General features: G+C 36.3%; 2 protein-coding genes across 4 annotated transcripts in view; one reads left to right on the forward strand and one right to left on the reverse strand.

Moving 5' to 3' along the window:
- The window catches only part of CLS (cardiolipin synthase), a 28,152-nt gene extending 19,178 nt beyond the window's left edge, over positions 1 to 8,974 (reverse strand). The window contains exons 1-2 of one of the 3 annotated variants that reach the window (XM_081730483.1): positions 8,821 to 8,964; positions 6,665 to 6,836 (exon numbers count right to left, since the gene is read on the reverse strand). The gene's annotated coding sequence lies outside the window, so the exon portion shown is untranslated. Of the gene's footprint in view, positions 1 to 6,664; positions 6,837 to 8,443; positions 8,465 to 8,820 lie in introns of those variants that run through there. The other 2 variants (XM_081730482.1, XM_081730484.1) reach the window with 2 other exon arrangements.
- Positions 8,975 to 15,772: 6,798 nt separating this feature from the next.
- The window catches only part of Gnpnat (glucosamine 6-phosphate N-acetyltransferase), a 49,836-nt gene continuing 37,814 nt past the window's right edge, over positions 15,773 to 27,794 (forward strand). The window contains exon 1 of the mRNA XM_081730485.1: positions 15,773 to 15,931. Coding sequence (XP_081586611.1) covers positions 15,914 to 15,931 — 18 coding nt within the window. The 5' untranslated portion in view covers positions 15,773 to 15,913. The remainder of the gene's footprint in view (positions 15,932 to 27,794) is intronic.

Genomic DNA, 27,794 nt, shown 5'->3' on the forward strand with positions numbered 1-27,794 from the left:
AGGGGAAAAGTCGAGGCCGCCCAGAACACAAAATTCGGCCCACCGTGGAAAATGAGCTCTTCACAGATGCTCTGCCAACAGGTAAGAGTAGGATCAATTTAACTACGGAGGACAACAATGGGAACATCGCTTTCTTCTGATAATCAGAAATGAGTTTACATAGAAATTGAATACACGAAAAACCTCCTGATAATCACCGTAGAATCGTGTACGAAAGAAATGTCTTCCAGAGATATGTCCAATAGTAGGAAAAGCTTTTTAAAGTCTGGATTTTCCTCTTTCTCTTTACGGATCTTCTGGAATGACGTCAGAGTCGTAAAGTCATCATTAAACCTGTCTCTAACATTTTGCACCGTTGCCTCTCTGAACACTTCGCAATCTTGACCATCTGTTGTTTGTTGATTTCATCACAAAGAGTAACACCTGTTTCTCCTGCAGAGGCCAACACTGTTTTTAACACACCAAGAATGTCTTTCATATATACGGTAGACTGCACTATCGTTATAAATCTGTTCGAAGGATAAGCAGAAGCGGTCAAGTGTTTGCAAATAACGACCACGCCACTTTCGTAAGATAACCAGCTGGCTGAACAAGTTTATCTGGTAATTTATCAAGAGCCATTTCAACTTCCTGTAATATACTCATCCTTTTATTCTGTGTCGAAATAAAGAAAATAGGTCGTTCTTGCACTTATTACTTTCTTGATTACCGACAAAAAGATTCACAAACTAAGCAAAGCAAGATGTAGCAAGTGAGCTCTGCAATGAATGAGTATCATTTTGGGTGGATTTCCGTTGCAAGAGATTTCATCACAAAGAGTAACACCTGTTTCTCCTGCAGAGGCCAACACTGTGTCGAAATAATGAAAATAGGTCGTTCTTGCACTTATTACTTTCTTGATTACCGACAAAAAGATTCACAAACTAAGCAAAGCAAGATGTAGCAAGTGAGCTCTGCAATGAATGAGTATCATTTTGGGTGGATTTCCGTTGCAAGAGATTTCATCACAAAGAGTAACACCTGTTTCTCCTGCAGAGGCCAACACTGTGTCGAAATAATGAAAATAGGTCGTTCTTGCACTTATTACTTTCTTGATTACCGACAAAAAGATTCACAAACTAAGCAAAGCAAGATGTAGCAAGTGAGCTCTGCAATGAATGAATATCATTTTGGGTGGATTTCCGTTGCAAGAGAGCATGCACATCTTTATGTTTGCCACTAAAGTTAGAAGAAGCGCCATCAAATGATGCTTCAATCAATTTTTTCAGTGACAAAATAATATCCTGCATTTCCTTCACAATAACTTCCGTTATATCTTCGACCTTAGCGGAGCGTAAAGGTACAGTACACACGAATGTCTTTACAATAGAAGTATCCACGATATGGAGAACACAAACTTAAAATTGCTCTCCCATTAACGACAGTACATTCGTCAGCCATCAGTGCAAATTCCCCGGAGTTTTTGAAAGATGTCTCTCTGAATGGAAGTGACAGATACAAAGCACCCAAATATGTGTGAGATTGGTTTTGCAGACAAATGGTGAGCGTTCTGTGGAGAGGACACTATGGACGATAGAAAACTGGTGTTGTTTTCCATCTGTGCTGCAGCACATACACGTGGTCGCCAATTTATAGTATAGGGAATTTATGAATGAACAAGAAAGTCTTTTGTCAATGCCTCATTCTTCGTACTTATAGTATTAGTCAGTATGTTTATTAGTTCCTCCACAGTTTTTGCTGTTGACAAACACAAGTCTTGATTTTCACAAGCGATTCGATGACACTCACTAACAGCATGCTTATTAGCTTTTTCTCAAAGTTCCTTACTTCTAGCCAATGGAATGAGTTCCGTTACCCACGGACCCTCATTCTTCGGACTGTAGTTAATACACACAGAAGTAGGTGTTCGTTTAAGCTATTGTTTTTTGAGTAAGTTCTACTTACTGTGCTACTACTATGTGCAGCACAATAAGCTCTCAGGTTTTGTGTCATTTACAAGTGATGAAATTACAGTACAATCTTTTGCTGCTGTGACTTCCGCAAATTTAGTTTCAGTGTGATCTTCATCTTCATTGTCATTTACATCTTCCTACGAAAAATAAGAAACGGAACCTCCAACACAAAGAACATTACATTCGAATATCGACCCCAAAATCCTCAGAAATTTAGCTGTGAACTTTTGAATATTAACGTCATAAGGCCCTTTAATGGCACATACAGCAATTATTATTTTTGATGTTCAAACAACTTTATAAACGGTCACTTGAATTTCGTTGAATTATAGATAACCCAAACGCAAATGAATTGCAGCCTCCCCCTCCCCAAACGCAAAATTTTGGTTTGAAAATATCTGTATATGCCTTACTTATAAAGGAAACTTCCTGTTTCACGCAATTTTTATGCAAATGGGAAAGGTAACATTCAAATTTGAGATACCTCTTTGGTATCTAAGATCCTGAATGTTGCAGTTACAATCAATACACAAAATTTTCGCTCTAAGTTTAAAGAGATTCAAGTTAAGTAGGAACTCATTTCGTACCATTATTATTTATTTATATTTTTGTCATATTGTATACGATAAATCCATAGAGACCAGTAACAGAGAGCGAATCCTCCCCGCGATATTTGAAGCTGGAACAGCGCAATGTCTAGAATGGATCACCAATCGTGTCGCGATAGAAGTTATGTATAAATAACGAAATAAATAAATATAATATTTTAAAAATAAATATAATAAATAAATAAATATATGATAATGTCTAGGGAGGAACCATTTCTTGTTAATTAGTAGGTTTAAGAGTGTTTTTTTTTTTTTTTTTTTTTAATTCTATCCATGAGTCACCCATCTATCCTCTTCCTGTGCTCGTCTAGTGCCCCTTGTCAGTGGTTCCCCATGTTATTTACTTGGCGCCCCCTGTCCTTTTTCTCGTTGGTCATCATACGTAGGTTTTGATTGACCCCTTCTGCACCTTCAAATACAGCTTTGAATTTGCAAATCTTTAATAATAATAATAATAATAATAATAATAATAATAATAATAATAATAATAATAATAATAATAATAATAATAATAATAATATCCTATTCTCACCAGTTTATTTGTTTCCAGCAAGAATTCTGCATACTATTGTAGTGCATTATTATTATTACCAAACTTGGTCTTTATGAAACCACAGTTCTTACTCAATAGTTATTTTGCATTTGTAAGATATTTAACGCCCCTTTGTTACAACACTTGTAATATTTGTAAGTAAATAACCGTAAGAAAAATCGTAATTTAGTATAGCTATATATATATATATATACACGTACACTTTTAAACACTTCCGAGAATTAAAAACAATAATGAACTGTTAGCAAACAGCTTTGAAAACGAAAAGTTGCGAGTAATGTCGAAAGAAAGAACAGCAGCATTTACCATTTAGCTGCGGCACTGTTGGTATACGAAAAGCCTACATTACTTAGTTTGAAACTTATTAGAGATCGATTGAAACTGGCTTTTCCTTTCTTGTTTTAACAGCGTCGTTATTGTGCTTCTGAATAACAAACTTAACGCAGATTATCTACATCTGCAGTATTGCTACCACTCACAAGCTATTGTTCGTTTCATTCATCTTTCAGGCCGATGTTATGATCTGAGAAATTTGGTGCTGTGAATGTTATATTGACTCTGTAATTTCTCGTTTGTGTCAGTGTGTGTGTGTGAAGTAAAATGACAGCTTCCAGTTCAAAGAGAATATCATATAGTGCAGATTACATCAGGTAAGATTCATTTAAAAAGAGAGATTCAAGCTCCACTTTTGGTAAATAAAATAAAATTAAAAAAAAAAAAAAAACACTCATACTATTCGTGGGACTTATCAAACCTTGCATACTTAAGGCAGCCAAAATTGTATTTTGGGAAAAATGTCAGAAAAAAAATGACAAAATATTGCTTTCAAAAAATACTGTAAAACAGAATTAATGAAATGGTCTTAGATTAAAAACATCGGGTAGTTAAACAGGTATTAAAAAAATACTTTGTGTGCTCCCGAGAATCGAAGCCGGGACTATGTATAAAAAAGACACACGCGCTAGCCACTAAACCAACCTTAGCCAGAAATATTATAATGCCTCAGAACTTCTTATTCCATTAGCAAATAGCAACTATCTATGTATTACCAACGGTTATACAGGTAAACAGTGTCCCCACAAAGTTCCATGACCCCTAATTGCATAATATATATATGTAACTGCATTGCAGGCCCTATTAAGCAAATCATGGGTAATAAGTTCATTTAACACTATTGAACAGCGCGTTATTGCAAATTGTTGGGTGCATGAGAGAAATCAAATAGGAAAAGACTATGGCAGAAGTGTTAAGTGATTTTGTAACACAGTTTTAACGAGATCCTCTTCCGAAACAAATCCTTTTGACATGGAAACAAACTCTTGTCCACAGATTATGTCAATTATAAAAAGAGAAGTGACAGACTTTTCATTAGAGAAACATATAGTCTCGTCCAGGAGTTCGTAGAGCAATAGCTAACAAAGTCGACGCGTAAACAATCTGTGGAAGTGGGTATACCCCAGTCGACAGTGTAGAAGAATTTGAAGCAAGATTTACATATGCATGCGTTACTCTCTACACCCGTTCAAGAATTATACGCTATAGACACGGATCGGAAGCATGTGCGGTCTTCTTGAGGTGTTCGACACAACACTAAAGCGCGGCCAAGTGATCTCTTCAGATGAGAATGCAATCTACCAGAGTTCACTATCACGGAAAACTCATCCACTTTTACGAAGAGTTGGAAAATAACGCCCCACATATGATATGAGAACCCATGGACAGCAGAAACTTGTTTGCACCGTGATTTCTTGAGGATTCTCTACATCGGCACCTGGCCATATTGAAGAACTGATTTGTCTCTTTTTTAGTAAAGTATGAAATTATGGAAACATGCTTATTTCAACAAGATGGGCCATCTGCTCATTATGCCTTTACAGTACGCGAATATATCTTCATGGAGTGTTTCCTGAGCGCTTGTGCTGCTAGCGCCTCTTTCTTGGCCACCAAGAAGCCCAGACCTCACGACATGCATCGGCGCAAATCTGTCTTCAGTGTGATATATATTTAAATATAGATCAACAGATATATATTTAAGTGATGTTCAAAATATTTATGAAGTTGAAAACCAATGCTGTGCTGAATCAGAGGGGCAGAGTTGTCTTCAACATTGGCAGGTGGGCACATTTGAGGCTTATTCTGGGGGACACGAGACTCATATTGCGGTTGATGAACCTTATTTCTGAGGTGAACCTGTTGTATATTATACAGCAAGGAACAGCAATTTCATTTTCACTTTCCTTTGTGGCAGTCGGACACAGATCATCACATTTCTCCCCAAAAAGCACATTTCAAATCAGATTACTGGAGGGACAGTCCTCCAGTTCCAAGATTGGGGAACGTATCCTGCCCCGGGATTTGCGCAAGTGACGCATCATGACAATCAACTGTGAGGATTTATAACGGGTATCGTGGCAAACCAACGTTACAATACCATTGAAAAAAATACCAGATGCTGTGTGGCAAGTTTTGTCTCATCCTACACCAGCATTGCTCTCCGAGAAAAGTCACAACGAAAAAATGAAATCTTTGAGTTTTACGTCCCACGGTTATGCCGGTTAGGCTAAAGGAGACGGTGATGATGAGAGAAATGAAGAAAGTGGGAGGAAACGGGAGAGCCCCGAGAAAACCCACGAGCACGGTGTTTGTCCACCACAAAGTTCACTTGGCGGGAGCTGGGATCGAACCCGGGACCCCAAGCGTCAGAGGTGAACGCTCTACCACTGAGCCACCGCGCCCCCCAAAAGTCACAACGAATCCGGCAGAACATTATTATCTATTACCATGAGAATGATGGTGCACAGACTGAGCCCCTGGATTTATTGGTTAATTTCACGAGAATATCACAAATTCATCGTATACTATCAGTAACAACTGTTTCAGAAAACATTTAAGCTTATTTTGTTTGCGTACGATCAGGCTTACCATACGTTCAGGATTCAAATTTTTGTTCGAAAATTATCCGGGAATTTCCAGTTAGTCAATGGAATACCGAAATATGAATTTCGCTCTGTTTGGTCATGCATTCCTTGGAAAAATAATTTCATCAGAAGGACGTCTCTGTATTTGAAATTGACATTTTTAATCAGAAAGTAAGGTGCAGATGCACTGTACGGATCTACATATATGTAATATTTACAGAACAAATTTGTAATAATATTTTAATAACTTAGACTAAGATGTAAATTATCTAAGTATGTTGTTTTCTTACCTGTGAGATGTATATCTACATTAATGAAAGTCTAACCTGTTAAGCACGGATTCGCCCGTAAGATAGCCATTAACCCCAGTAAACAAACTGAAGTGAAATGAAGTATCTGAAGTGAGTGCGCAATCAGAGAAATATCCGAGAGTGAAGGGATCGACATATTTCTGAAATTTAGTAATGTGTTTGACACAAATATGCAAGCAGCGAAAAGATATCGGGATATTACCTATAACGTCTCTAGTAGCATACAAATACATAATCAAATATGCAAATAGGCATGTTTTATGTTATTAACAGTGTTTCGCCCTATTCTTGTTTATGTGTACATCCACCACCGCTGACGTGCCTGTTCCTAACGTACGACTCCACTCGTTATTGCTCAGACCCCTCTGCTGTGCTCCTGCCTTGACTCACTTAAAGAGCATTTGTGCTTTTTAGTGGGCACCCATCACAAGTTGGTTGCTGTCTTTTGCACGATAGTTATCATGTACGTACACTGAAGTCCTCCTAAAGTAAATCTGCAAAGAGGAATGCAAGTCACACCCTAGAAATGATTGTTTAAAACAAGAAGAGCAGATTTACTGAAAAAGTATATATGTAATGAATTTATTTATGGATTCGTACCGTAAATAATAATTTTGAGTTAAGACAACTGAAAAAAAAAAAAAAACTAAGTAAAGAAAATGAATTGAAACATTTTTGAAATTTAGCCTTTTTACCTTCTCAAAAACCATCCCACCACATTATTAAAAAATGTTCGGGATTGGTGTTCAGAAAGTGTGGCAAGCCTGTGTATGATAGGGTAATGACTAATGAGAATTTGCGGAAACCTTTATAAACATAGTTGCCAGATGTCCTATGCATCCATACAAGTTTGTCTTATCCTGGACATCTTGTATTTATATTGGAGAAATATGGAACCTTAAACAAATATAGATCTTTTTTTCACAAAGCGTTATGACTTTTCCATGTGTATCAGAAATGTTTTAATAACTAGGAATTCTTTTCATGACCTATTACGGAGTGTAAGTAGGAGCTAGAGCGATAAGCACATAAGATTAGAGCCGAGAGATGAGTGTTATTCGCAGTCATGGGTACAAAGTAGGTAAGCGAGTAGTAGTGTTAACACGCAAAAGTTGACGTTACTTGGAACCACTGTTACACTACATCTACAACTGTAGCCTGTTTCCAGTGCGTATGGTGTGGAGGGGCTAATTGTCAGGGGCTAATATAAAATATGAAGGTAAATACAACATAATGTAACCTAAACTTGTGCTGGTTTACTTTTGGCGCACCACTCGACATAATTGTTGAAAAATTATAATTCTTTCACCAATTTCCTTCTTATTGTCTCCTAGAAGATTTGCGCTGGGCGACATGAAAATATAAATTCAAGGAGTCCACCAGAATTGTTGAAAAACTACAATTCTTTCACGATTTACATGTAAATACGGTTTCCGGATGTATGGTATAAGAACCACAGTGCAAAACACAAACCAATCTGTGCTACGTGCCCACTAAAAAGCACGAATGCTATCTAATCGAGTCTGTGCAAGGCGAAGCTGGTGGATCCTTGCGGGTGTCAGCAAGGATAGTGAAAAAAAGTGGGTTTTTGGCAGAGATACGAGCTTCAATAGCACTTGTTATGGTTTCATACTAGTAACGCTTCACTTGTAAACATAAAATACAGCTTCTCCATGTCGTGTAGAAATACACTGTCGGTGGAAAATAACATTTAATAGAGTCATTTTTTTATATGCACTGACTTATTTTATCCATTGTAAAGCACTTGTAATAATTTCACACTAATAATCTTATACATGTAAACCTAAAATACAGCTGTATTGCTTTGTATAAAATTCGTTGCCTGCAGAAATGTGTTCCTTATATATATGTCTTTTCACACAAAGTATTCAATTTTACTTGTAATCTTCCAAAATGTGGTGCGCCAAAACTACACCAGCACTCCTCAACTAGCCAAAATAAGGCTATAGTTCTCAAAAAAAGTATGAATTCTTAGAGAATAATTCTGGACCCACATAATTAGAATTTATCCGGAACATTTGTGTGTCATCAGAATTACTTCTGAACATATAGTACGGAACTAATGCCAAGTTATCTCTACCTATTGTTTCAGTAAGAAATACTACTCTTCTTTTGATGTCCCTGTACAGAAACACTTTGGGCAGTTCAGTAGCGAGTGTATGAGCAAGTAGTAAGTATGCTGCGTTTATAAGCAAGTTCTTTACGCTTTTATTATGAGTGTGAAGTAACATTTTTTAACCATAAATGTTACAAACTTTGGTAACTCTTATTCTTAGTGTGCACCGCCCGAACTTCTCTCATGCCCTGTAATTGCAATCTGTGTTTACAAGATGAGGTTTCATACCTCAACCGGTATGTTATTTTAAATATTTAATATCCCATCTGAATATTAAAAAAGATAAAAACATAAATACTATGTACAAAATAAGATTTTAAAATTAACTAAAACCTGCCTACCATCTCAAAACCTCTACTAACAAGTATGTGTGGAACTACAGAAAACAAAGTCCACCCCATAAGCACTGCATTTCCAACTATTTATATTCCCAATAAATTTCCCTCTTTAAAAAAATCCCTTCACAACATAATAGCAGAACAAACCTTGGCCTAAAGCCAAATACCAGTGATGCCAACCTGAAACAATATGAAATCCCATCTCGAGAGGCAAAAAATCCCATTTTACGTGTGAATTTCCCACGTTATATTAATTAAAAGTATGCTGTAATATTAAAAATTAAACATCTTTGTGTTAGTCACTTTTTACAATATCTTAGTGAATAAGCCGTAAATTTAAATCTTCTCGAAAAATCCCATATATGATGCTTATTATCCCTTTCCGAGAAAATAAGGTCAAAAACTCCCACGATATGGGATTTTTCTCACAGGTTGGCATCACTGCCAAATACTGATTGGTAATGAAAACACAAATTTCTCCTTACGTTACATTACGTGAGGCACTAGCGGCTCCAGGGAAGAAAGACTCAATTTTGCCAACCAAAGGAAGGAAAAATATCTGTAACTCATGCACTCGAAAATTTCAGTAGATATCTTAAAAATTAATAAAACATCGAATAGCCAATCTATTAGCATATTAATATAATTTCTGAGCTACTTAATAGAATAAATTTGCACCATAATGCTTAAATCCACTGCACCCACTTGTACCATGTATTTTATTCTAAATTAAAAGTCACATAACTTTTTTGTTAGTAAGTAGAATTTAGGATAAAGTTTAATGGAGTGTGGGTAATCCGATTTACAAGTTATACCATCACACTTCTTCCCCGTTATACCCATACATTCTTCATTATTGCTGCTGTTTGTTTATTCCTTTTCCATGTTCTCCCCATTTTTTCCTCACTGTCGTACGTAAGCCTACATACAGGGGCGTCGGAACCAGGGTGACAAGGGGAGCAGCTGCTCCCTGAAATTTTCATGAAGGGCAATATACTCGTTTTGCCCCTCCACTTTCAGACTAAAAACATCACACAACAGTGATTGAATGAACTGTATATTAAATGATAATGTGAAGAAAATTCTCTCGTCCAGATTCATCTTTCTCTTTGAAACAAGAGATCAAGCAGTTGTTTCTTTGACCTCATGTTAGACAGAAAGATTTAGGAAAAATAATTGAAAAGTCCATATCCATTGGTATACATTCTCAAAACACTGCAAATTCTTTAAGAATGGTTGTTTAAGCAATCGTAAATCTGTAATATGAAACGAGTCGTCGAGCAAATTTTAAAGTTTAAAATATATAATAGTCTAAATGCGTAACAGGACATTTAAATATATACATGTTCTATAAATTTAAATTATTCTTACAAACAATATTCAGAGTGCAGTGAGGAAAAATTTATCCCTTGTGAGCACTAACGAATGACAGGACGTTCTTGCTTGAAGAGGGAACAGGGTAGGGACATGTTCACAAACGTCAGTAAGGACACTTCCGACAGGGATGTTTGCAGGGGTGGGTCCTGGGATCCGAACCTCCCCGAAATCCCGACTTTCTGTATATTTAATTAATATAATCTATCCTCGTGTTGGATTTTGACCCTGAAAACATTTGGACCCCTTCCGAAATAAATTCCTGCGTACATACCTAACTTCCGAAGAGAATTTTTATTGCAAAAGCTTGTTTTCGTGAAAGGGGGCGGGCGGGGTTTCGCATGTTCCAAGTCCCGTACTTCTGTGAAAGCATTTACTGTCAACATCTAGACCCTATATCAACATCGTAATATTGGTAATGATGTTTCATTAGTAATTATTAAACATTTTTATATTAAAAGTGCAAGCATGAGGTGAAACTTAGGCCTATGATATATGACTTTTGGACAAAAAAAGAGTAAAATAAAAATACAGAACTGAATGTAATTATTTTCAGAAAAATGATGACCTATATTCATTCTCAGGAAAGTAGCAACAGTCTATTGTGGCGTTTGTGCAAAAGATTGTATTTAAACAGTTATTGTTATCTCTTATGACTTAATTATGTACAAGTAGTATGTAAAAATATCAGAATCAATATTTTTCATTATCATTGGGTAACGCCAATAGAATAATAGCAATAATCATACCAGAATACGAGAGTACTATATTTTTTAGTAAAACTCTATAGCATTCTTGAACAAAAAAAAACAACAAAAAAAAACAAAGGGTGAGAATCAGAAATTGTCATGGCATAAATATATACAGTATAGATTTGGAAAGAATATCGTAACATTTAGAAATTATATAGTATACCTGTTAGTAATTGAGTTATTGAGTTAGTGCACCAACCGCTTTGGTATAATAATACTGTTTGTTTTTGTGTTCCTCTTTTATGAATTTTGTTTTCCCCATGTTTGTGTGCCTTTTTTAAATACAAATACGGTATAATATTTTGAGGCACAGAGTGCCCTATATATAACAATCAATTTATTTTCTTTATATTACTCAAGATACACAAAATCAGCAACCTTTTTTTAAAAACAGAGATGCGACAGCTCTTCTAAGTTTTAAAGCAGGGTAGAAATATTTCCTTTCATGTTTAATTTCTAGAATTAAAAATCAAAATATATGTATTTCTCTACATCTTGATGTGAACCCAATGATTAGTGACTATAGAATATTGCAACCATTAATATTATTATTAGTTTATCAGCCCCACAAAGTCGATAACGAACAACCTTGGAGCAGTGGTAGCGTTACGGCTTCGCATTCAGGAGGTCCGGGGTTTGATTCCCGAGGCCGGCCATCGTGACTGAGAGTATTTTACGTTGGGATGGTACGTTCTTTAGGGGCCGTGACTTTTTCTAATTACTTCCTCCTTTCTTTCCTCTGTTCCTTTCCCGGGTTTTATGTTCGCCGAGGAATGTCATCTCTCAGTCACGTGAAAGGCTGATATAGCCAAACCTGCAGAAGGGCCTATAAAAATTCAAATCCTATCCCATCCACAAAGTCGATGGTCTAATTACTAGTTGTCGAGCCTTAGCAACGATTTTTCAGTGTACAATTATTATTAACCGAGTTGAAATTTTGATCCACGTGATATTTGGGTTTGGGTTCTTTTATCGTTGCTTTACCAACACAACAAACACACTGATTAAATTCTCGAAAGGTGCACTCAGTTTACGCATTAACGATCGCCTGAACTCCTTAACTACCCAAATCACATAACGTTCACTTAGGCTTTGTAGGAAAGATTGCTGACCTCTCTGACATTGAAATAAAAGAATTAACTTTGCGTTACTAAATCGTTTGCTGTTTATGTAGGGATGCAAGGAAATGCATATATTACACATATGTTTCTTACTTTATTCCTTAATTTATATCTAACCGAAAAAGAACTCTTTTTGACACATCATCAACAAAGAAAGTTTCGAAAAATACAAGTCTTCCTGGGTTTATGAAAAAACTTCACCAACAACTAGTGCCAGTATTGGTACAAAAGTTCACAACAAAATGCATATAAGAATTTTCTGCAATGTGCCTCACTTGAAGTACAGGATTCCACGAGCACTTCCAAGCAGCAGCAAAGCGTCAGGCAAATTGCGACAAATTCCCCCAACACTCCCACACAGGATTTGTCTAAAAAACTTGATGAAAGATTTTGTGTAACGGATTACGCGGAAAAGTCCTGTTTTAGAAAATAAAACAGCCGACTAAGGGTTTCAATTTTTCATGAACTGCACGCCGATCTTGTCGCGCGGAATGGTTTCATAGTTTCCCTAGTTACAAGTAACGGTTTGTCTTTTGATTCTATAAGGCATATCATTTGACAGGTAAGATGCTGATGCAAGGACCTGAATTGACTTTTCTTGTCATAGGGCTCAAGAACTGGAAAAAGTGCACAGACAAATTCAGAGCGCATTAGAAAAGCGAACTCCATTCTCCGAATAATGTCCGTGTGGGCATTTCCAACACAGTTAAAAATATGTATATAAGATGATAAAAATTGTAGATACAAACAGCCATTTTTATGTAAGTAGTGCAATTTTTACTATTTTATTTCTTCTTATCTGTGATTTAAGTAGTGGAAAATTTCTGTGCCGTACCAAAATCCTTTGTTTTCTGAATACGACACAAAAACTTATTTCCATGATTATTTTTTAAATTTATTTTTTAATATCAGTTCTATAAGTATTCTAACCTTCGACTACGACACTTTCTCACAAGTTAACTGATAAGAATTTAAACAACACAAGGGGGAAAAGAGGGAAAATAAATTGTAGATCACCACATTGACCTGCTGTAGCCACAAGAAATCAAAACATTCACATGGGAAGAAAATAGTCTTTCGAATGAGAATCACTCAGGCCCGTAGCCAGTCTGATTTCTTAGGAGGGCAGAAGTGAATACTGATGGTGCAATGATTAAAACATGACACAACACCATAAAATTGCATACTTATTTATTATTTACAGAATCTGTAACAGCTATAGTTTCTTTTATACTTACTATCCTGTATTGACAATATTGCAGTACACAAATTCAAGATTAAGAACATTGATCATTAACATACAAAGATTTAAAAAAAAAACTGTGATGCAATACAATTGAGGGGCAATATAGTGCTATGGTAAACGTAGATGAGGAACGTCATTGTACGCCGCATTTACACTAAACAAAAGCTAATTAACTGAATGTTAGAGTGAGCACACGTCCTAATACTCAGCATTGTTTCATTGCAGAAAACAATATATTATAAACAGAATATTTTGACATAGACTTTTTTGTCACAACAAAACACTCCAATTAACTTTTATTGTATAATGGCATCATTATATGTTCATTAAAATTGATTTATTTTTCTATCTAAATAAAAGGAAAAAAACTATTTTCCTTCACATTCTCATTTTGTAGAAGGCAACTTGTTTGTTTGTTTGTTAAAATTTAGCATCTTATTTTTTCAGTACCGAGGCTATAAAAAACGCGAAGCTTGCAGTTTAACATGGAATACGAACCACCACATTGCTCTCGACTTCAAGAATTCCACGGGTATCAAACCCGGAGATCACATTCAAACACGCGCGCTCTGTTCACTAGATCAGCGGTAAGGGCTATTTTGTAGTATTGTTTACAAATTATTAATTTCTCGCAAGCTTTTACTGCAGCTTTTTGTTTGTATTAACTCATAAGAATGATGAGATAAAAATACTGAGACCAAGGCGATTGCATTTATTAATAGAAAAACTTAAAAGAGAATATTGTTATATATGTATAATCGAACGTAATTTTTTGTTTCATTTTTGTGTGCTTAATACGAGCTCTTTGGGAGGTACTTTGTTTCATATTAATTAAAATCGAAGTATTTATTTTTTAAACATTAGAATGAAATTATATTACAGTAACTTTACATTATATCAAAACAAAATAGAAGTATATGTTTTATTGAACGTTTGTACTCAGTTTGCTACCTTCCAAAATAAGAGAGACATTACAGTTTATTTATATTCACAATTAACGTTGTAGACTATGATACTGTTGTTTGGAAGTGTACCTGGTATTCTTGGATGCTTGTCGTGGTTGCAATAACATGGCATGCTTTCAAATTCTTGAAATGGGTAAAGGCAGTTGAAAATGTTTGTTGCATCTAGCAAAGAAACATATAATTTTACACAAAAATGGGTAGAATTCGCAAAGTTGAATTTAATTCGGTAATTATAATAGCAAGAATTTCACTGGTTTTGTGTCAGTTTGAAAATTCTTTTCAGAGTGTTTTTTAGAGGGGGATGTGCCCCTCTAGCCCCTTCCTGGCTACTGATCCGGAAGCACTTTTTGACCATTTTCTTTCTCTGGCAGATTTTTTTTACAAAAATAAAACATTTAAAACAAGTCTTAAAAAATACAGTGTTTAAAACAAAATGTTAAAATGTATATAAAATTTGTTTTAAACAATATCAATTGTTTAAAACAAGTTTTAATAATTTGTTTTAAACATATTGTTTTAAACAAAACAACCTTGGATCCCAGCCCCCGCAAAGTGAACTTTGTGGTGGACAAACACCGTGTGCGTGGGTTTTCTCGGGGTTCCCCCGTTTCCTCCCACTTTCTTCATTCCACCATTTCATTCATTACTCATCATCACCGTCTCCTTTAGCCTAAACGGCATAACCGTGGGACGTAAAACTCAAAGATTTCATTTCATTTCAAAACAACCTTGGTTTGTTCTAGTTAAGATTTGCGTTTGGTTCGCAAATCTTTTCCGAAGAGAGATATGGAATAATCTTCATATACATATACACTGGCGCAAATCCCGGGAAAATAAGGACATGTCCCTTCCAATCTTGGAACTGAGGGACTTTTCCCCCAATAATCGGGTTTGAAATGTGTTTTGGGGGGAGAAATGTGATTATTTGTGTCCGATTTCCACAAAGGAAAGTGAGATGAAATTGATGTCCCTCCGAAATAAGTCTCAAATCTGCCCGCTTCCCAATATTGAAGACAACTCTGCTCCCTTGATCTTCCACAGCATTGTTCTTCAACTTCATAAGTATTTTGAAGAACGCTTTTAAAAAATCATGGCAAATGTCTTACCCGTTACCCCCAATGTTGAAGCGGGTATTTATTTACGGTCACAATAATTCAATCAAGTAGGTAATTAGGAAGCATTTGACATAGATAACTAAATTTGTTATTATTGCTTGTCGGTCCCTATCTGTAGGGGTTTGTATGGATGTAACGCAGAATTATCATCCATGAACGATTAGGCTACGGTATTTGCTTGTTTCATTTCTTTTCTTGCGTTCCAACTCGCAAATTTTGGGAATGCTGATACGAAATGAGGCTTTGTTGTCATATATTTGTTGTTAATATTATTTTTCCCACCAAGGGATATTTGCTGTTGTCTTATCTAAATTATTTCCCTAATAAGGGACTACAGATCGGAAAGTGATAATTTTAGGAAATAGTTTAATAATTTTTGTTCCAGAGTTTGCAATGCTGTACCACGTTGCGCTGATGTGGACATCGCATTGATTATAACAGCTGTTTACTTAGTTCGTCTGTCAGCAGACAACAGAAAGTTGAACTTATAGTTTGCAGATCTCGGAAAAAAGGATTGAGTAACATGGGATTTGCGGATGAGGTAATGTGTTTCTTTCTATATATTTTAAAATTTCTGAGAATATGCTGAATTGTTGCCAAGTTCTCTTTTTAGCGTTATATTTGCCGAATGCATGTTCTAACAGAATGGTTACGGTATATTATTATTTGGTGATTTGTGTTTGCGTGTGTAAGAGGGACAAGGTGGCTCAGTGGTAGAGCGCTTGTCTGGTGCGTGCGGTTCCTCTTCGATCCCTGGCCAGATAAGTATGTGGTGAACAGCATCATGTCTGTTGGTTTTCTCGGGATACCCCCGTTTCCTCCCGCATTGTAATTCCACAGATTTTTCCGTCATCATTCACATGCCTTAGTCATCCGTCTCCCTTAGCCTAAATGTCATAATTGTAGGACGTTAAACTAAAAGATTTCAGTTGATTGCCTGTGTAGTATCGGTTTTCAACACTGTGGATATATATGACATGGAACTACAGTTTTCTCAGATCAGAACTTCATAAACTTCCACCGGAATCGAACCTAAACAGCATTTCTTTCCAGGTCTGTATCCACGGGGGCCGGGACCCTCCTATATTTTTACTGGCCTCCGTAAAATTTTCACGGTTGACTTGCAAGTGAACTGTAATATGGTTATATTGTCTCCTCTAACTTCTACCACCATCGCTCCAAACATTTTTGGGCTGGCTAAGAGCCTGTTTCTTCCTGTCTGGAGTTCGATGAACGCCCCGAAATTAAAATAAATTGTAGCTCAAGTGGTACAGCGTTGGTTTCGCATTCGGAGGAAGGGGGCATAGGTTCGATTCCCGTTGCCGACCATCCTGACAGGATTTTCTCAGTCCTACTAGGCGAATGCCGGGATGATTCCTACTAAACAGGCCCTGGCAGATACTTTCCCAAATCCTTTTCATTGTTATTGTTGTTAAATATCCAGTATAAAATGGCCTCTGAGCTGTATCTGGTAGTTTGTTAAATAAATGTATAAATTTAAATAAATAAAAATAACTAACTGCGATTACAGGTCACTCTTATGCAGGATATAGCATTTTATTACTCCCAACGCAGACCCTCAGGTTTTGATTTTGTGCTCCAGTAAAAAGATCTGTACCCCTGTCTTCCTTGCTTTGCAAATTATGTTCCATCCAGACAATTTATGAGTATGCTTCTCCTATGCTGCTTTCTGTTTAAATAGAACTTACTTTCATTTGTTTTCCATCGTGTGCCGAAAAGGTATGCATTACAAATTTGGTTCCAGTCCTTGTAGCTTAGATCCAGGATTCGATCTATATAACATTTTATGGGGGCATATCAGGGGTAAAAGTGCATCTGATAAGGTAGGGGACGGCAGGTAGCGGAATTACGTCATGGCGTTCCCTGACTATCTCAGCACATTGTATTTTTTAAAAACTGGGAGAACGCCGTACATATTTTTGGAGGTGAGGGGACGGCGTTCCCCCACACTTCTATGTTCCATTTCCTTTCTCCAGCTATATAAAGAAGAACATTTATTTATTGTTGTTCAGCACATTGGGAAGATTAAATTCTGCAATCTTTCTGATCTCACTCGTGGCTAAGTGGTTAGCGCACGCGCCTTTGGCATGGAAGACCCGGGTTCGGTTCCCGGCGGAGCTCATTGTGGTTCGGATCCCTCGTTAAAACTGTAGGTTAACGTCTCATATAGTCTTGTTGCTGAAAGGGACGCTAAATTCAAAATCAAATTGCAAGCTTTCTTCCATTAGGACGTTTTTTTTTCTAGAGTATAGCCTCTACTTCCCTCTTGTGTGTTTTGTTCCAATCCTTTTAAGCTAAAACCAGGATTAGAACCATAGCATTTTATGGTGACATAGCACATCTGATCTCTTCAAATAGACGAAGGAAAACATTTCTTTCTTATTTACTAGTAGATTGCTCGTTCTTCGCACGGGGAGAAAGTTTCATTTTGGACATAAAGGGTAATGGGGGCTGTATTTGGATTTTTACGTCATCAGTAGTGTCACTGTTCGTCTCAGCGACACCGAAAACTGTGGATTCAACACTAATATCGGTCATTTTTTGATCATTTTTATATCTCTCCCCTTCCCCTACGCTACACCATCAAAGTGAGCTGATAAAAAACTTCCTAGGCCTAAACCTTATCTGTGTTCAAAATTTGATCGAGATCGGTTGGGTGGTTTATGAAGTCACAAACATAGTCACTTTCATTTCTCTCTCTCTCTCTCTCTCTCTCTCTCTCTCTATCTATCTATCTATCTATCTATATATATATATATATATATATATATATATATATATATATATATATATATTCATGAGTTATTAAGTCACAAAGATAGTCAATTCATTTATATATATTGATTTTTATATATTTTCTCCTTCTGCCACTTCCCTAAGTTCTCCCCGTCAAAATGTAATGATAAAATCCATCCCAGGCCCGAACCTCATCTATGCTGAAAATCTGTTCAAGATCGGTCGGGTGGTTCAAGCGGTGAGAAGTCACAAGCATAGTCATTTTCAATTTTATAATAATAATAATAATAATAATAATAATAATAATAATAATAATAATAATAATAATAATAATAATGTTATTTGATTTTCAGGGCATTAGGAAGATTAAATTCTGAAAGTTTTGTTTCATTCGGACAAATTTGCTGGCGTATGCACTCCGTCGTCCTATTGGTGTTTAAATAGAAATGTTATTTTCCTGTTTTTAATTTTTACCGAAGAAGAGTGAAAAGTTTTGTTCCCATCCAGTCTTCCTAGGCTAGTACTGAGATAGTGACTATGCATTTTATGGGTCAATGTGGTTCCTCAGTTCCCGCGAGAAAATGAAGGTAAAAGTTTGAATTTTCGTTTTCAGAACGTCAAGGGATTAGATTTGGGAGTTTTCTTCGTTTCCAGCAATTTTTATTAGTGTATTAGTAAGCCCCTCCCGAAATCTTACTATAGTAAAGTATATGGAATATCTTGCAGAATTTTCACATTTTCAGGCAAAGCCCCTCCCGAAACAAGATCGTAAATACGCCACTGATATATATATATATATATATATATATATATATATATATATATATATATATATATATATATATATATATATATATATATAGGGTGTTTCAAAACAATACCGACAACGTTTGGGAGGTGATTCCTGCCATCAAAATAAGACGAAAAGTATAGACCAACCTGGGTGCACAAATGCTTCCCTTCGGAGTTATAGGCTGCCGAAAACATGAAAAAATGAACCTTAAGGGCCCATAGCTCCAAAATTATGGAGTCTACCGTAGTCAGGTCAAGACTTTACTTAGGAGCTAATATGTGCTCTATCCAAAAATACATGTTTCAGAATCCTAAGGTACTCACGCAACAATTTTTGTACAGACAGTTTGGTTACGGGCATATAATCTGAAGTAATCACTCACTACCTCTATAAAAATTGTTGCGAAAGTACTGCAGGATTCTGAAGTATGTATTTTTGAATAGAGCACATATTAGTTCCTTAGTAACCCCATAAGCATTCCGCCAGCGGGCCGCCGTAGGCCCATCGACGTGCGAATTGCGAGCCGCTGGCGGACGCCGTCGCCGGGCCACCTGCTCGATTACACTAATTACGCCTTCGTCCTGCCGGCGGAGTATCCGCCATAATCCCGCTACTCCCCGCCGTTAGCCGATACCCAGCCTCTGAAATCCTCCCACGTATTTCCCATGTGCAAAACGTAATCGGATCTACCGCAAACCACGGCGGTTTGCCCCCAAAAATTTGTCTTCATGCCGCCTTTAATCATCTACTCTCAATTTTGGCAACAACATATTGGCACTTAAGCGCTGAAACCTTTATACCAATACATGATTAATATACAAAGATTTAACACCATTTTTTTTTTTTCAAGAATTCCATTCTCATCCGGGAATGGGTGGGTTGTAGACGGGCAGGCAGGCAGGTCTTGGATTGTATTGAGTTGAAGTGTCGAGCTGTTGCTCATGCCTTCCATTTTAGGTTGTTCCATGGCTTGTGGTGTGAAGTATTGGTTGGTGGTCGGAACCGCAACTGTCGCTAGCTCGCTACGGTTTGTTGTGCACTACGGTGGATGAGGCATTCTGTAGAGTTGACGACGGGGTTCCTATATGTTTAAAACAAAATGTTTAAAACGAGGGCTGTTGTTTTATTCAGTTTGTTTTAAACGTTTTAAACAAAATGTTTTAAACGTTTTAAACAAAATGTTTTAAACGTGTTTTTTTCGATGGTGGTTGAACATGTTTAAAACAACTAAAATATCAGATTGAGTATGTTAATTTAATTTTCTAACAAACAACCCATCCTCCGCAGGATTTGTGCATGGAGTAAATTACAAGCAGAGTTATATTCTTATTATAACAGCAATTACTGAACGAAATTCTGCACATCAATGTGCGTATAACTAAACCAACAGAAATTCAAGTGAAGTATTTGAACATTTCTTAATTTCCAAGAATAACGGAGGTTAAACACACTATACACTATTCTAAGATCCAAATTCACAAATTCAAAGCTTGGGTATTTTTTGATCACTATCATTTCCATAATAATGAAGAATTCTCACATCATAAGCTATAAGAAATGCTTTGACAAATACAATACAACTCATAGAAAAGAGCAGTGACTAGCCTACAAGGAGCAAATAACATATTTTAACTAAACAGTTTTCAAGATATATCTCTATCTGCAACATGGGTATACATGCTAATAATGATTAAAATCTACGGCATAACAACACAATTAACTCTAGACGCCCGCCAGGAATTTTAACAAAATAGTAGACTCTCACGTTCGGGGCTCTGGTGACCTCCCTAATTATCACAGAGTCATGAATTATACACCATTGGAAAGCTTATGGGCCACAAATTCCAATGAGGTAACATTCGTGAAATTCCCGTCGTATTCGTAGAAAAAGAACAGACATAAAAATCATTAAAAATATGAAAATATTGACTTTGCGGGGCCCTGGCAACCTTTGCAGCCACCCTACGCTGACAAAATGATGAATGTGTAGGCCACATACTTGTGACAATAATGTAAGAAATGGTAGCCATTGCTGCCATTGCGTAATGAATTCGTTTTATGTAGGAAATATTTACAAAAAAAAAAAAAAGCGCAGAAAACATTCATTGAATTAGACATTCTCTCCCCTCCCCCACTAGTACCACGTCCATATACAAATCATGTTTGCCGCACACAGGTATACGAACAAGAATTATGCTTCTAGACCACTTCAGTGAAATATATCTTGTGTTATATGGGACCGTCCCGAAAATAAATGTAAATTAACCAAATTTGACCCCCTCTTCCTCTATAAACAACTAGTACACATACAAGTTACTATCATGTAGGGAACTACCTCATTGCTTCACACATCAATTTTTATGGATGTATCACAAAGGGGGGAGGAATGCCCGCCAAAACCTGATGAAAAAAAATTGATGAAAAATTTAAAAACGAACTTCATCTTCCCTTTCTCGGCCGTACATACGTACTCCCTATATACATAAAATGCAACTCACAGAAAGCTTCATCCCTCAAAAATACTTTGGTACTAAATCATCTTTCTAGCTTAATTAGAGGCTGGGCTATTGATGTTTGTTGTAAAAATAAATGTAATTTACGTCAAAACACTTAAACTCCAAAAAATGGCTAACTTTGCCCCCTCCCTTCTCCCCCATATAAGCAAGAAGTACAAATACACGATACTACCATGTAGTGGCCTACTTCATTGCTTCACGTAACAATTTTCATGAATCTATCCCCCAAGAGGGGAAATGACCCCCCAAAAAACGGTTGAAAAAAAAACAGAAAAAACACGATATTTACTATCCTCCCACATACATAAAATGCACACCAGCAAAGCTGCATCTTTAAGGAATAAATTGATACCAAAACCATCTTCCAGCCTTAATTTAGACTGAGGCATTGAGGTTTAAAGCCCTGACACAGCAGTTGCGTCAATGGGCGTTTAAACATTAAGAATGCAGACGACCAGTAGAACGTAACACAAACTAAACTACATATTCTGAGAACGGAGATCGGGAAAATCCCGATTTCTTTCTCCGGAATTGAACATTTGGGCGGATCGAGATTAGGGAAGTTCCCGAAATTTGATCTAGCGGTTGAATATAGATGACAAGCAATACCTAAGAGTGTAAAACTGTAATATATATGCGTATTTAGATTATTGTTTTAAACAAAATAAACATTTTAAACGTTTTTTTTGGTTTAAAACAAAGTACTTTGTTTTAAACGTTTAAAACGTTTTAAACAAAAAGACATGTTTTAAACATAAAAAACGTTCTCTCTTTTTTTAAAAAAAAAACATGTTTTTTTTTTTAACCCTGGTTCCTGCGTCGCAATGTGCATGATGTGTGGATGTGTAGAGCTTCTGATCTGGCGCCAGAAGAAGACAGCCTGTTGATGTCGGACTTTTGCTAGGAGAGGTAATTGTAGATCTTCATGTATCTGTGCCACCCTGGTGTCTGTTGAGTGTCCTGAGATTCTTTGGCCGCCCTGTTCTGGACACACATAGTACATGCTACACACATAGTACATGCTTACTTAATGTCACTATTAGCCTTTCTTCATGTGGTACAGCTCATAGATGTTCATTTTACTCCGACGTCACTCACCCTCGCCCTCGCAGTGGCAGTTGGCCCTCGCCCTCGCAGTGATAGCTCTCACCCTCGCCCGCCCTCACCTTCGTGCTGGAAACTTATCCTCGCCTTCGCGAAGGAAGTTGTCCATCACTTTCGCACGCCCTCACCTTCGCAGTGAAAGTTGGCTCTAGCCCTCATTTACCCTCGCGAGGATGGTTGTCCATCGCACTCGCTTGCCCTCGCTCCCGTACTGGAAACTTCTCCTCTCCCTTGCGAAGGGAGTTTTCCATCGCCCTCGCCCTCATATCATTGTGTATGTGTCTTTGAGCATATAAAACTTGGTTTTGGGTGGGAGAAGATAAAAAAAAAAAAAAAAAAAAACACACACACACACAAAGAAATCGCACCGAGGCTATACCAGCCGGGTGTTCATGGATGTATCATGTAACTTAATATCTATTTTTACAACAGAAGTTGGAAACATAAAGAAATAAACTAGTAGTACTCAATTAACTTCACGATCCCAGCCCCCGCCAAGTGAACTTTGTGGTGGACAAACACCGTGTGCGTGGGTTTTCTTGGGATTCAACCACAAGAAGTAAGAATGATCGGAGAGGTCAAAAGAAAATATAGAGTGTAGAGAGATTTTGCACATTTCCGTTAGATTTTCAAAACGACAGCAAGCGCTAGCTGTCAAAACGCTAGCTGTTTTTTTTTTTTCATATCTCTGACGTAAGAAGGACCTCATGAAGCATTGCAAGTACTTAATGCGTCGTTACATATACTCATTTTATATAAATCATTAGCTCATGCATATGGGCTGCTACTCCGATGTTAACATTTAAGCTCTATGTTTAGAATATTATGTTATAGGATATGATGAAGAACTTTCCTCTGACAATACTTCTGAAATGAGAACAGGGAAGTGCGATCAGGGAACCTCAATTTTAAGATCTTTTTTTTTAGTTTTTTAATGAAATTCATAAAAAAATATATATATTTTTTAATGTCAGTATATTGGTCGATGTCGAGAATCAAATACAGAACTCACTGATTATGAGTCGAGTACTAAGGCTATTCTGCACTTCTCGTTTCTTTTTTCTTTTTATTCTTTTCTTTTCTTTTCTTCCTTTTTTCTTTTTCTTTTTCTTTTCTTTTTTTTTGCTCATAATAAAATCCATATGTCGTCCTTGAGTGTAATTATAATAGCTGTAGCTTGACTTTGGTTTTGTATTTTTGTACTTATAATAAATTAATTTCAGTGATTTAACGAATCTGCATTTGTGGCATTTAAAGATAAGATAAAAACGGTTTCACATTTATCTGATTCAGTGGAATTTCAGATATGGAATACATCTAGAAGGAAACTATAAAAGTGATAACGGTAAATTTTATTGTACTGTACAACAATGTCAATGTACGTATAAATAGCAATGTTCGTGTTATAAATGGTCATTGCTATTTACGGTGACTGACTACAGTTTCCCAACCAGACTGACAAAGAGCGATACTCGATTCATATCCGGTGCTTGACATAATTTTAGTTGGTCACACACTTTTAAGCTTCAGGGGTGAAATATTCGGTTAAATCATTCCTCATCATTCGGTTAAATCATTCATAACTGTATTTGTGGTAAACAATATCGTGTCCACGGTTTTTCTCTAAATGCACCCGTCTCCTCCCTCATTCTTATTTAATTAATTCAATTCTAATAATTAACTTTCATTAATCATCTGTCTCCTTTAGCCTACAGGGCATAAAAGTGAAATGTAAAGCTTAAATATTTCATTTAATTTTTATTTATTTATTTTAGTTTCTATATATGCAAACGTTTTGGAGGTCTGGTGAATATAAATAGAAAGGATCAAACATTTTCCCCTTGTAAGCAGGGCCGGATTAAGGGAGGGGCTTAGGGGGCTATAGCCCCGGGCCTCTAGGTGGGCAGGGGCCTCTACTCTGATCAAACTCTCAACTTGTTATCTAAAAAGCATCATGAAGATACAATCATCATCATAAAATAAAATATGACCAAAAATATGAAACATATTCCCTTAACTTTACTAGTGTACTTTCACAGAAATGTATTAGGTGAAGTCAACATGAGTCACATATTTTTTCTAGCCCCGGGCCTCTAGATAGATTTATCCAGCCATTCTTGTGTCACATTTCATAAAATTACATCTTATCTTCGACTTAGGGTTGAAGGAAAACAACTGTACAAAATATTAAGTGTGTGCGTCTAGCAGTTCCGGAGCTCTAATGAAAAAAAAAAAAAAAAAACTAACAGGCTTAAAAACAAAGCTTTTATAAAATGCATTAAATAGGAGAATATATTAAAAAGAGTAACTCAGTGTTACTGTTTTGTTAAAAAAAACGTGGTTATATGGTTCAGTATCCGGCTTCGATTCTGGGTAAGAGTTCATGTGGTTCGGATCCCACGTTAAGCTGTAGGTCTACATCTTATATAGCTTCGCTGCTAAACGGGACACTGACTCATATCCAATCCTATTCATATTAAGAAAATAAAAAAAATATAGTAAAAGATTTTTTACTGGGCTTAAATGAAAAGGAATAGATCTAACCCGGGATGTACTTGGACCTGAACCCACAAAGTGGGGGTGTTGTATATATTTCCCGAAAGCTTGGGTCAAGGTAAGATCAAAACCGGTTACCAAAATTGGGGAGGTCTCATGCATTCCATTTGGGGCAGCACTTTACTCATTTTTATTAAAATTTTTAAGCGTGACCATAAAGTCCGTTGCAACCAAGAAAAATCCGAAACGATGATACAGGCATGGAAACAAAAAAACCTGTCATCATTTCAAAAGTACGACGAATCAAAGTAAAATAAATTGTCCCAGGGTCCCAGACGGGATCCAACTCAAAATTTTTAAATGGATAGGAGTCATCTTGCATATCGTATGAAAGTTATTGTTAAATGAAAGAAGATAAATCAAGTCTCGACTCTCTATGATAAGCCTATGCAAAATAGCGGTGGGTCAAAATATCGATATAATCTTCATTGTAAAGTCTATGGGCACTGGTATGAATCTAATATTTTGTTTAGAAATTATATTTTGTTTAGAAAATAAATCACGTCGTTGAAATAAGTACAAGTAACATAAAATTGTAATGAATTTACTCGTAATATAATCATTACGAAAATAGAAAAAATAGGCTATTGTAATCATAGGCGCCGACTTGAAGAAAATATTGGGAGGGCCAAAACAATGAATAAATATATCATCATATTCAGCTGTTTTCTATCAACTGCTTGATGATCCCCCCCCCCCCCCAGTTCTTTGTAAGCTGCATTTACTCCGCTGCATCCAAATTCACGACCTAATGCAAATTTTCCTAAAGGCTTTAAAACAAATTCAAGTTCAAAATTTGGGAACTTCACTGCAAGTGGCGCTCACATTGATCTTCGCTTGTCATATCAGTTCTTCCTACTGTTATAAAATTTCCGGAAATTTTGAACCGGCTGGTAAAAAAACGTTTTATCCGGTTTCTTTTCGGAAAAATTGGGAAAATAACAAAAATCTTTGTACGTATTAAGTTAGTTTTACTAGTAATTGAACAGTTATTTTTTGAACGCGTGAAAAATGTAAATTGGGAAATTTCAATATTGTGAATATTTTTTAAAAAAGAAGCATTCGAAAATAAAACTTGTAATTATTCTTGAAAATTAATAGTATGCACTCATTTCCTTTATGTGCCTTTTAGTCGTTTACTACTGGTTGTGCATTAATTACAGAACTTTTACAATTGCATACACATTTACCATCATGAAGCGTTTCTGTTGCAACAAATAGGGTTCTTGAATGAAACTGAGTTCTTAATGTGCTCTTTGATCTGGTGAAATTTTGTTAATTTTAAGCAAGTTCCTTCTTAAAAGAAAGAGCAGTAGGCAAATTTCACTAATACTCATGCACTAAGACATATAATTACTATTATTTAGTATTCAAATACAGACATTAATATAAACTTTATGTACAAAACTTTCTATGTAAACAAATATCTGTTTTCTAATGCGAAAAATTATCTACATATATAAAATGAAAGTGACTATATTTGTAACTTAACAACTCTAGAACCGCCAGACTGATCTCGATAAAAAAAAATTCAACATAGGTGAGGTTCGGGCCTGGGATGGATTCTACCATTTCACTTTGAAAATGCAACTTGGAGGAAGGAAGCGTGGATATATATTGAAAATTACCGATCTTAGTGTCGAACTCATCGTTTTCGGAGTTGCTGAGATGAACAGTGATATTTCCGATGAAGCTTAAATTCAAATTCAACACTGCAACTTGGGGGAAGGGGAGGGAGATACATAAAATGATCAAAAAGGACCGATATTAGTGTCAAATCCATAGTTTTCGTGGTTGCTGAGATGAACAGTAACATTTCTGATACTGTTTAAATAAAGATTCAGGGCCGCAACTTAGAAGAGGGGAAAGGGGAGATATGGAAAAATGATTGAAGATGGCCGATATTAGAATCGAATCCATAGTTTTCGGGGTGGCTGAGATGAACAATGACACTTCCGATGTCGTTTAAATCCATATTAAGCCCCCATTAGTTACTCTTAAAGGGGGAAAATGACTGATACTAGTATCGAATTCATAGTTTTGGGGTTTCCCAAGTTCATTGGTAACAGTTTTCGTGCTCTTTATACCCAAAATGAAACGCATTCTCTCCGTGCGAAGAACGGGTATTTTGTTAGTCTTTAATAATAACGAACGGAAATTTCACATGTTAAATTCTTTAATATATTTGTCTCTGCTGAAATTTACGCGTTTGTGCGGTGTATGTGTATATGTAAATAAGATCATCTCTCTTTTTGAGTTGTTCAAAAAATATAAATACAAATAATACAGAGGGATTTTTATCAGAAATCAGAAAACTAAAAAGTAAAAGTAAAAGCTGTTACTTTATAAAAACTACTTCCTGCTTGCGAGATACGTTGTATACATATATGCTGCAGACACATTACAGAAAATAAGATTAGTATCAGGCGAAGAAATAGTTTTTCAATTATATTTTCCGGGTTTTGCCAATATTTCCGAACAAAAGATTTTTTTCTAATGGGTTCAAAATTTCCGGAAATTTTACACAGCACAAGGACAATACGTATCTCCATAAAATATACAGGGTACAACACCCACAACGGGGAGGTGATTCCTGACACCAAGATAAGAAAATAAAGTATAGACCATCCTGGGTGCACAAACGCTTCCTTTCGGAGTTATAGGATGCCGAAAACATG

The sequence above is a fragment of the Thermobia domestica genome, chromosome 11 (genome assembly GCF_964235325.1).
Source record: "Thermobia domestica chromosome 11, izTheDome1.hap1.1, whole genome shotgun sequence".
Classification (NCBI taxonomy): domain Eukaryota; kingdom Metazoa; phylum Arthropoda; class Insecta; order Zygentoma; family Lepismatidae; genus Thermobia; species Thermobia domestica.